The sequence below is a fragment of the Pteropus vampyrus genome, unplaced genomic scaffold, assembly GCF_000151845.1.
Source record: "Pteropus vampyrus isolate Shadow unplaced genomic scaffold, Pvam_2.0 Scaffold34, whole genome shotgun sequence".
In the NCBI taxonomy this organism is placed as follows: domain Eukaryota; kingdom Metazoa; phylum Chordata; class Mammalia; order Chiroptera; family Pteropodidae; genus Pteropus; species Pteropus vampyrus.
This window is the reverse complement of record NW_011888815.1, coordinates 6,061,291-6,072,411: the sequence shown is the minus strand read 5'-3', so window position 1 is coordinate 6,072,411 and position 11,121 is coordinate 6,061,291. Positions and strand designations below refer to the sequence as shown.

The window sequence follows — 11,121 nt, the reverse complement described above, 5'->3', positions numbered from 1 at the left end:
GAACGGGTGCCGCAGTGGGGAGAATGCCAAGGTCAGGACGGTCGGAGCCTTCGGGTTGCCTCTGATGGAACACCGCTCAGGTTGGCTCAGGTCTAAATGGCGTCGGTCCTGTGGATTCCGTGGAAAGCCTGGCAGGCAGAGGATTTAGCAGGGCCGGCGAGCAGCTGAGCCTCAGGAGAGAGTGCCAAGGCCAGGCCCTAATGCCACCAGGGTCCTCTCCGCCTGCTTCTCGGCACACTGTGGCATGGTCTCTCCACTCAAGATGGAGACCGTGGCCGCCAGCCCTCCAGAACCCTCCAGGGGCCACTTACTAGCCCCATGTCACTTCTCAGTCATAGCCTGAACGTTCTCGGGGACTGACAGTCGGCCTGGCTTGAATCTGGTGCCTACCTTGGATCAGTCAGAGAAGGCCAGGGGCACGGGAGGCTGTAAGAACGTGGTGCCTCCAAGGCAGCTGGGTGGCCCGGGGCAGAGATGGCACAGGAAACGCAATCCCGTAGCCAGGAGACTGGACCGAGGTCAGGAGAGCTCGTCCCTGTTTTGGGAGCATGTGCAGCAGGTACGATAGGAATGCAGCAGCCTCGTCCCTTACGGCCAAGTGTCCCAGGCCAGTGAGAGAATGACAGGCCATAAACCCCCAACTACGATATCATGTGTGCTAAGATCTGTGCCACAGGCCTGTACGGGGCTCTATGGGATGGAAGGGGTTTAGGGAAGGCGTTTAGCAAGTAGTCCTGAGAAGGACTGAGGGAGAGGAACTCCCAGATTGGAAATGGGTGGAAGGGAAGGCTGGGGGGCGGCGAGAGAGTGAAGCCTGTGCCAGAAGCAAGGAGCCCTGGGGATGGCTGTCCGGACGGATGAGGCACAGGGAGGGGCCCTGGGGTGTGTCTGCAGGTCACGGGGCTGACACGCGATTCTTTAGATAAGGGTCGCAGGTGATGGCCCGCGGGCCAAATCCAGCCCACTACCTGTTTTCGTATGGCCAGCAAGTTAAAAATGGTTTTTATAGATGAGCATAAAATCTGTGGCAATCATTTTACAGGTGGCATAAGTTGAGTTGATGATGGGGATCACTGACTTTGAACCCCAACTGAGATATCACCCCTTCTCCCTCTAAAAAAGAAATCCGTTCTTCTCCCGAGAACTTGATTATAGAAAACTGTACTCGTTACTGTAGTTTGAATTTTACCGATAAAACTTTGTGAAAATTTCTAACTCGTAACATAAGTGCCCACTTAGTGGCCCGGCTTTGCGTCTACCTGCCCTTTGTAGAAAAGATTTCCCAGCCTCGCTCTGAGCAGCTGGGAGCCGCCGAGGAAATTTAAAGCAGGCTACACCAGGTTTATTTTGAGGTTCGCGGGGGGAGCAGTTAAATCACCGTGAGGATAGTGTCGAGAATGGAAGGGAGTGGTTCAAGAATTGAGCCAAGAGGCCTCTGTTTTATCATCTGTGAAATGGAGGTGACAAGAACACGAGCACTCTGTCTGCGGCCACGCCACCCTCAATGTGCCCGGTCCCGTCTGATCTCGGAAGCTAAGCAGGGTTGGGCCCGGTTAGTACTTGGATGGGAGACCACCTAGGAAGACCAGGTGCTGTAGGCATAAAAAAAGAAAGAAAGAAAGAAAAGAACACGAGCCTTCTGGCCGTCCTGCTTCTGAGGGCGGCGCGAGGCGAGGTGACTGGGGTGCCTCGATCAGCCCCAGGCCCTGCCTGGGTGCAGAGGGCAGGTGGCCGAGAGCCAACAGGGCAAGAAGCAGAGTGCTCCCGGCCCTTCCTGGGAGGATGAAATAGGGAAAGACTCTTCCCAGTGTTCGGCTGGGCCAGTCACCTCCAGGCAGGGGAGGGACCCCAGGAAATGGGGGAGGACAGCGAGTGTTAGCAGAGGCACCGAAACTGAAGCCGGGGCCACACAGACCTTCCCAGGGCCCTGCTGACCGTGGCTGGGCCGGGCTGGTCCCGGGACTGCCCATGTGCTTTGAGTCAGGCTCGCCGCGGCCGAGGGCAGCTCATGCGTTTTTCCTGGTCCTCCCAGCAGCCCAGAGGGTTGGACCTGACCAGCCCTAATTTACAGACGGGGGGCCCAAGTCCCCTAGAAGTTACTTCAATTGACTGTGGGCCAATCACTCTTAAGCGAAGCCCACCTTTTTCCTTTCGCCCATCGTTCGACGAGCATGGGACTTAAAGCCTCTGCATCAGAGTCGCCTTCTGAACCAGTCTGGGAGAGGGGCCCAGGGCCTGGGGTCTGCACTGTAGCTTTGAGGGGAGGTCGAGAGTCACCGTTCTGAGCACCCCCTTGTCCACCCGGGGTCTGAAAATCACCTCCGCTTCAAGCGGCTCTCAGGTGTCATCACCTCTCACCCCTGCCCTGGAAGCTGGTGACATTTCCCCCCTTTCGTTTGGCCTCATTAACCATCAGTCCTGAAAACTCTGGCTGTGACATGTCTGAGCTGTCTGGCCACGTGCCAGAATCAGAGAGGAAAGGGTTAAAACCCGTGTCCGTGTGGGGTGTGCACACTGTGGTACATGCAGTCCCGTTCCGCTCTCCATGTGTGTCCCCCCTCCCCCGAGGACAGGCTGGCCCCGCCTTGGACACCGGGGCGCACGGGGCTTGGAACATGCCTTTCCCTTCGCACTGGACTTTGTCAGATGCCGTATTTAGCTCTGAGCTCCGTGGAGCCCGCGGCCATTTTCTAAAGCTACCAGCTCAGTGTTTCTCTGGTGCTTATCACAGCAGCCGCAGCCCCCAACTTTTTCAACTCGGGAGCAGCAATCCACCAAATCCAGGCCTTTCCAGATGTGCCCACATGTGCTGAGCAGCCCAGGCGTGGTCCTGCGGGCGTGAAATACAGGAAGGCACAAAAAAAGCAAAGCAGACAGTGGGATTAAATTACTGAAAAGCCAACCAGATTGTTGATCTGTCTTTCAAAGGCGTCTGCCCGCAGGGGAAATTAGAGCACTCCATTAGCCCCAGAGCATAAGTCCGCATGCTTTTGCGACACAGAGCCCTAGTTTGATTCTAGGATGGGCATCATCGCCAGCATTTTCACCCAGGGGAAAGGCCGCACAAAGAGAATTTGCAAACCATTCGCTTCCTAGGTCGATAGTGTCTCAGAACTGACCCTGGGCCCAGCTGCAGCGTGAAGTCGGGGTGGGCCCCCTGTTAATTACCGTCATCATCAGGACTTGGGCCACTGCTTGACTGCTTTGCAGCTGCAAACATTGAACATTTCCATGAAAGAATAATATAATTTTATGTGATCTCTTTCTCCAGGAAATCCGAAGCCCGTTATAATAAGTCATTTAAAGAAAGGAGGTGAAAAATTGCTTTTATTCATAAAACCATGGAAGGGTCGTATGTGTCATGGGTCAAGACAGGACACATGAGGACAGGCCATAGTCCAGCCATTCCTCCAATGGGCCAAACACGTGTAGACACTTGTAGACGGCTGTATTTTATACACAGTTCACGTCGTGTCGTTCCATCAGGGGCCACTTAGTTTTACCTTCCCTTGTTGCCCTGGATGCCAGGGAATCCAGAGCCAGGTTCGGGGTCCCCTCAGAGCCCCCATGTTTTCATATGCAGAGTCCCACTCGTCCTTGATCCTGATTTTTCTAATCGTCCTTGACTCACTCACTGTTGGGCTGCAGCAGTCACCTCGAGTCTTTTCTGAAAGAGAAGAAGGTCTTAATGACGTTACTTTGACACACAAAATCCTGTTCCCGAGCTGAGAAACTTGCGTGAAGACGCTTCGAGCCCTCATTAGTTGACGTTTGGAAATCAGTCGATGCAGCCAGTATGCGCGTGGGAGCTGATGGTTAGAGGGGTCAAGCTCATTCATGCTTAACCTTCTGTGGGGAAGACACGGAGCCCCCTTGCCTGCCTAGGCCACGTGGAAATGAGGACTTCCGGTCTTTGGGCCACGAGCCGCCCTGGCACCACCGACTGCCAAGAAGAGCTGATCTCCTTGGGGTCAGGCCCCTAAGTACGGCCGCCCAGCACCCTCCACCTCTCCGTCCCTTAGAAAGCACAGGTGGCCAGTGCACACAGACTGCCCAGGAACGAGGCCACGCTCACCACGAGAAGCTCTCAGATCTGGGCCCGTGCTGTGGCTCGGTGAGAACACGGTGCCTTCCACGTTCCGAAATCGGCCCGCAGGTCTGCAGACTGCAGAACCGCGGGTCCGGACAGACCGTCCTGGCCTGAGACCATCTGGCGCCCTGTCGGACCTCGATGGAGGCAGGGGGACTGTGGGTTCATGGGTAAGAACCCATGGGTAAGATCTCCTACCACATAAATTCACTGTGACCTTAAACAAGTGGACAGAGCGATGGCCAGGAACGGCTGGTACGGCCTCCACCAGCTTGGGAAGCGCTGAGCGAGATGGCCACGTTCCAGACCGTGAGGGACACGCGCCGGGAAAAGGCAGCTCAGGGGCTTAGTTTTAAGAGCGTCTGGCTCGCTTCCTCCGCCTGGCTCAGGAACGGGCAAGTTCAGCCTTTGCACAGAAAGCCGGTCGGCTACCCACTTAGATGACGAAGCCTGAGCTCACGCGTGGGTCCACAGCAGGGGCCCCCTCGACAGTGCAGCCCGCTGATGCTTCCGCTCTCTACACGCTTGTGTCGCAGTTGTCCCGGAGAAAGGTGCTGGCAGCTTGCTCCAAGACAGTGGCCCGGGGATGGAGCAAAGTCGCGAGGGAGTTGAGGGATGGCCATGAGGATATAGGGCCCACAGCACTTGGCAACTCAGAGGCGAAGGGGGAGCTGCAAGGGTGCCCCCCGCGTTTCCGAGCCTGACGCTCGGCTTTCGAACGGGGCTGAGCGATGGTGCCCGCGGGCCTCCCACCCCTTCTCCCTCCTCTCCCACCTCACCTGTGCTGCCCTCATGGGATCCTTCCTACCCACCTGTGTAGCCATCCTCAGGGCTCAGACCTAGTGGCCCCTTTAGGTAAGGGAGCCGTAGAAGGAGAGAGAGAGAGAGAGAGAGAGAGAGAGCGAGCGAGAGAGAGAAAGAGAGAAAGAGAGAGAGAGAGAGAGAGAGAGAGATGCAGGGTGTGCTCCTGCCTGGGACCCCCCCACACCAGCCTGGTACTCATCACCTGGCTGACTCCCCATCCTTGCAGGTCTCAACTTGAATGTCACCCCAGAAAGGCCTTCACTGACCCCAGTATACTCCGTTGCCACCGACAGCCCATTTCGTTCTTCCTTCCACAGCTCTTATTAAGAGCTGCCATGCCATGTTTCCAGCATATTTCTAAGTGTCTGGCTCCCCACCACATTGGAGGTCCCGGGAGAGCAAGGCCCACGTCTGCCCGTCCTCTGCCCCGTCACCGAAGCGGGCGCGGGGTTGGGACATGACAGGTCTCAGCAGACATCTGCCGCAGGAACGAGCGGATGCGGCAGAAGATGCGGCCGCAGCCGGGCCCCCGTTTCCGGAGGAAATGCTCTCTGATGAATCGCGTTTTGGTTCACCCTTTCGATCCCCCACGTTCGTCGTTTGAGTGATCATTTCTGCCTGCCTGGTCACGATTGGTAAATGGAAGGATAGTTGTGTTTTTCGAAACATTGAAAACATTTCACACTTTCACAGATTTGGGGTTCTGATGTCTTTTTTTTTTTTTCCCTCAATATTAGCCTTAAGAATCGACATGAAAACAGAAGCCCAGTTCATGAGTTTCTAGGTAATTTCTCCTTCGTGGATATACACTAGCATCAGATGATATATGTGTAAAGAAGAGTAGTGATTAGAATAGTTTTTTAAAAATTTACCTTTCTCTGGCTTTGTTGTTTGCTCCGTGTGGAGATAAAACACACAATAGCATGGCAGGCTTGGCGAGGGCCCTTACCGAGCTCGACGTATGCCTGTGTCAGCTCTCCATCGCGGAGTCCTGTGGCCTCGCAGCCGAAATGGCTCTTTAGTTACAGCACGTGCTGTACTCGTCTCTGTTAATAAATAGGATGTGGTCCATCGGCGCTTTCGTTGTCCGAAATTCCCCCAGAGAAATTGGGATGCGGTTCCAGGACTTCGGGCTAGAAGCTGAGGGAGGAGGGGAGGGCGAAGGCACAACCGTCCACTTCTGCAGAGGTCCTGCTGTGACAATGGCCCTGATTAATGATGCATTCTGCAGATTGTCAGAGGTCCCCCCACCCCTCGCTGCCACCACCAAACCAGAAAATATGCTTCTTTATGAGTCTGGGTATTTAATCGCTGTGGTTTACTAAAGCCAGAATATACTGAGTCAGGTCACCTTCACGCCATAGCTGCCACCAAACCAGCCCTCTGTCCACTAGGAAGGGTGTGAGCTCCGGGGCACAGGGATGGGGCACAGGTGGCCAGACGGCGGGAGGATGGTGCCTGCCTCAGCCTCCTTGTCTCCTGGGCCCTGTAGAAACCGAGCTTTCAAACCTCATGTCAAAAAGACCTTTTAAAGTTTGTATCAAATGCTTAAGAAAGGAGCATGCGGTGAGCATTCTGTCTACTAGTGACCTTGCCCGGAGTATGATGGTGACACTTTGTGACGTGGCACCCACAGCGGCGCCTCCTTCCCAGAGGCTGAAGCAACAGATGCATCACGGGAGGCCTGGGGTCCAGTCGTGTCTTACGGCTCCATATGAGAATTTCTCAGTTGGTCTGTTTGTTTACTGATTTAATCATTCATTCATTTAGCAAATATTGCATCCACTTACGTGCTGGGGACTGTGCAAGGCCCTGGGACATAAAGGGGAGCGAGACAGGTGTCAGACAAATTTGGGGTCAGCTCACAGGCGGGCGTTCCCTTTTGTCTTCCTGCAGAAAGCCCCCTGCTTGGTATTAAGGAATAATAGAAACATACATGACTTCTCCCAACCGCGCAAATCAAATCAGAACGACAGCAGTGTTATGATTCCCTAAGAGTCATCGGGACACTCAGAATTTCACGTTTTGTCCACTTAAAGAAAAGTGAGAAAGACCCTTTGCAGGCTGATTTCAAACAGGAGTTCACTGGCCTCCTTAGAAGCATCTGGAAAGCACAGAATGCCTTCAGAACGGTGGAGAACGTTCCGCTGTCAAGGTTTGGGAGCTGTTTACTTAGCTCGGCAAAAATGTTTACACCGCCCGGCTCCCAGTAGGTTCAATGAACATTTATCGACTTTGTCTCTGCCAGTGTCTTTGTTTTTAAGAAAGGAATCAAAGTACCTGTTTCACGCAAAAATGCTTCTGCAAATTTAGCCTAGAGCAGCAGAGCATTGAAAAATTCAATTTATGTGTCTTAGATAAATCTACAGCTATGTGTAAGACATTTTCTGGTAAAAGTCGGTAATGGGTTATTTTGCTTTTGAAGAAGAAATGCGTGTCTTGAAGACTATTTCAGTGACTGAATGAACGACTTTTTCCTGTCTTGGTGCCTGGCGTGGCCTCCCTGGGCGCTGTCATCACGGAAGGGCTCAGGGAGGGGCCGAGGGTGTTTCTCTCTCCTAGCGACATCCTGAGCATCTCTTCTCACTTCAGCTAGAAGCTTGAGCAAATCTCCTTATTGAGGATAAGCAGCCTTTAAAAATAAAAATCTATTAACAGCAGGAAGAGAAGGGCCTTGGTTGGGCCTAGCGGGCAGGAGGGAGATAGGGCTCACCTCTTGCTGGGTTTGATTATTGGAAAGGATGACTTCACCCAACCAGATTCTCTCTCCCATCTCCACTGTCCCTATGACCATAACGACCAGTGAAAATGGTCAGCACACACGGTCAGAAATGGAGGTGGTTAGTTGAACCAGCGAGGATTCGTAGAAGCACTATCAAATGTCTTCTCCTGCTTCTCAGGCATCCACGGATAGTCAGCTACTATATCTCTTCCCCTAGAGGATGAGGGGCCAGGGAGAAGAAGCTTCTATAACTCCAAGGGGTAGGATGGAAATCCCTCCCTAGTTTTAGATTTTGGAGGCCATCTGTGAAGACAGGGTGAACCGAGACCGCAGACTGTCTCAAATCATTTATAACGTCAGCAAAATGCTCCTGCCTCAGTGAGTGAATTAACGCTAAAGCACGCTGACGTCAGCCTGTCTCAAAATGAGCCGCATCGGAGGCACTTGTAAATATGTAAATGGGAAGTTCAGGGAGTTTTAAAATTAGGCCTGCTCTGTTCCCCTGAGTGAGGTGTTTCTGGCCACGCAGGAGACACGAAGTCTGTCCTGGCGAGAGAGGCCTCCCGCTGACGGTGTGACCGAGGGGAAGCACGCTTGCTCCGTGCTTGTTCCTTCTGATCCCATCTCCTACCTGGACTCAGCTTTACACCTGCATGAAGAGGTGAACTCGGGCTTCCAACAGCCAAAGCCAAGCAAGTGGGGGGCAGGGGATGGGAAGAGGGGAGTGCTGTTAGCGTTTTCGGTGAGTGTCATGGGTGTGGGAGACCCGTCCCCAAAGCCACGAAGCGCCTTGTCAAGGTTCCTGAGTCTCCAAGGGCAGGCTTGCTGGGCACAGAAGCTGGAGCCCTTGTCTTTGCAGAATTCGGATTATTATACTAAATAACATAACAGAAAAAGGTTCCTTACTACTTCTTGATGCTATATGATTCAACTAAGGAATAGCAAATATTTTGTTATTTAAAAAAAAAAAAAAATCCTGGCGTATTCTTGTCTAATAATATTTCTTTCTTCCGAAAGGCAGCGACATTCTCAGATCCCAGAATCACATTCTCAGTTCTTCAGATTGGACCAGACAATTTTGATATTTTCCGCAGCTCATAAAGACAAAGCATTTGGCTACTTGCGTTTTCCTTTCCTCGAAGACCTAAAACCAGGTAGCAGACTAGAATGAATAAACAGTCTTCAGTACTAAGTCCCCAAACCCTCACACTTTTGGTCAGCTCATCCTGTTACCACGTAGACAAACAGATTCAATCTTTCAAAAATATATTATGAAATATTTCAGATAAATGTAGAAGTACAAATAATACAACTCTGAGCTCACTATTTAACATAAGAAATAAAACATGACCCCCTATGCCCCTCCCCACCCTGTCCCCAGATAACTACGCTCTTGAATTTGATATCATTCCCACGCTTTATTTTCCTATGGTTTGTTTTACACGTTTTTTAACCTATCGTATAAATTATATACATAAAAGTTCACCAATAATAAATTCACCACAATTTGCCTTTTCCTTTCTACTTTATAAGCGTGAGATTCATCTACGTGGACACACACATCTCAAAAACGTGTATGTCCCACAGATACCGTACATATGTATATCATAATTTACTTATCCATTACTTCATATGGCCAAATTGCTGTACGGAGTAGTTGTACCAACTTTAACACCCAGAATCAGTACACGAAAGGGTTCTTGTTCATTCAGATCTTTGACAAAGCTTGGTTTACCATTAGCAGACTAATTTTTGCAGTTCGATGGGTGAAGGGCGACCTCATAGAAGTTCTAGTTTGCATTTCTGGTTACTAGCAAGATTAGGCGTGTTTATTAGCCATTCCTTTTTCAATTTCTTTGAGTAATCTTTTTGTATCTTTCGATCGTTTTTCTTTTGGGCGGTCGTTTGTGTTTTCCTCGTTACCTTATAGGAGTTCTTTATGTATTCTGAATGCTAATCCTTTCTTGGTTTTGTGCAAAAATTTTCCCTCAGTCCGGTCTGTCTTTGGATACTTTGCTTCAGGTGAATTTCGGTGTACAGATGTTTTAAATTTTAATATAGTTAAATTTCTTCAGTCTTTTACTTTTGGTTTGTTCAGAGTTCATCCAAGAAATACTTCCTCACCTCACGATCAGAAGGGTATCCTCCAATATTTTCATCTAAAAGTTCCAAGTTTCGCGTTTCTCATTTAGTTCTTCAATCAGTCTGGGATTAATTTGGGTTTGGAATGGGGCAAGGGTCCATTTTCTTCCATTTGAAAAACCAGCGGTCCTAGTCACACTCATCGACTACTTTGGCTCTTCCTCACGGACCCTTCAAGGCCACTTCTGTCACCTGTCGAGTGCTGGGCTCTCCGCTGTGCTCCATCGGTCTGTCTGTCTGTCTCTGGGTGTCACCTATACCGCTTGGATTACTATATTTTTCTAAAAGTGTGGACAATAAAGCAATTCCCTCCATCTCATTCTTCACCGAAATTATTTTGGCCATTTTGGGCGCAAATTGAATCTTTATCCTTTTTTTGTTTTTTGTTTTTTTTTTTGAGTTGGCCTTGGCTGGGTACAAGCAATCAAACGGCAGGACAATAAGCAGAAGGAAGAAATGAAGCCAAAGTTAGCCCTGGATAACGCTTAAGCCGAATATTTAACCCTTAAATAAACTCCAAAGAAATCGCCGTGTAGTAATGAATAGAAAAGGCCCATAGGAAATAAACTGTTTGTTTACAAAAGCAAAACTATTCCAAAAAACCTTGCCAGGTCTGTAGCAAGGGTCATTTAAAAACAGAAACTGGAGGCCACCCTCTGGTCACTACCAGTGTTCTCGCCTTTATGTATTTTTAAAGGTCTTGCCATTAAAATTTATTTATTGTGGTAAAACAAACACAACGTCAAATTTATTTACGTTATCTCGTCCATCTGTAAGTGTACGGTTCGGTGACATTAAGCACATCCATGTCATTGTGCACCCGTGACTACCACCCTTCTCCAGAACTTTCTCATCACCCCGAACCTAGACTCTATCCCCATTAAACACTAACTCTCCACCCCCGCTCCCTCCAGCCCTTGGCAGCCGCCACCCTACTTCCTGTCTCTATGAATTTGTCTAGTCCACGTATCTCTTATAAATCCTGGCTTTGATTTTTTCTTTTTTAAAGTATTACTTTTAAACATACTTTTGCGTACGGGTGGTCACAGAGAGTTCTGAAAAAATCGTGCTAAAACTGTGCGTTTGTTCCTGTGCTTCCTCAGAGCATGCGCAAGGCAGGTCAGACGCCCCCGGGAGAAACCGCGAGAACACACCGATTCTGTCATAGTGCACAGGTCTGGGAACGAAGGGTTCTCTCCCCCTTTCCAGGGAGACTTGTGTTCCTGCAAAATGCGCTCAGTGACATTTTTGTAGCCTCACAGTCACTATTTGGTGTTCTGCAGTGCCTTCAGATTCAAACCCTCTTGTATGGACCGCAGGACAAGAGGACACTGGCCACCCAGCAGTCCGTGGACGTCCTGTC

General features: G+C 50.5%; 1 protein-coding gene and 1 non-coding gene across 2 annotated transcripts in view; both read left to right on the top strand.

The window, feature by feature from the left end:
• The window catches only part of TTC23 (tetratricopeptide repeat domain 23), a 51,498-nt gene that overhangs the window by 38,458 nt on the left and 1,919 nt on the right, over positions 1-11,121 (top strand). The window contains exon 10 of the mRNA XM_023529012.1: positions 11,042-11,118. Coding sequence (XP_023384780.1) covers positions 11,042-11,118 — 77 coding nt within the window. The remainder of the gene's footprint in view (positions 1-11,041; positions 11,119-11,121) is intronic.
• LOC111738067 lies at positions 1,483-1,601 on the top strand. The gene has a single exon (XR_002779671.1). It is a non-coding gene; the product is annotated as a 5S ribosomal RNA (ribosomal RNA).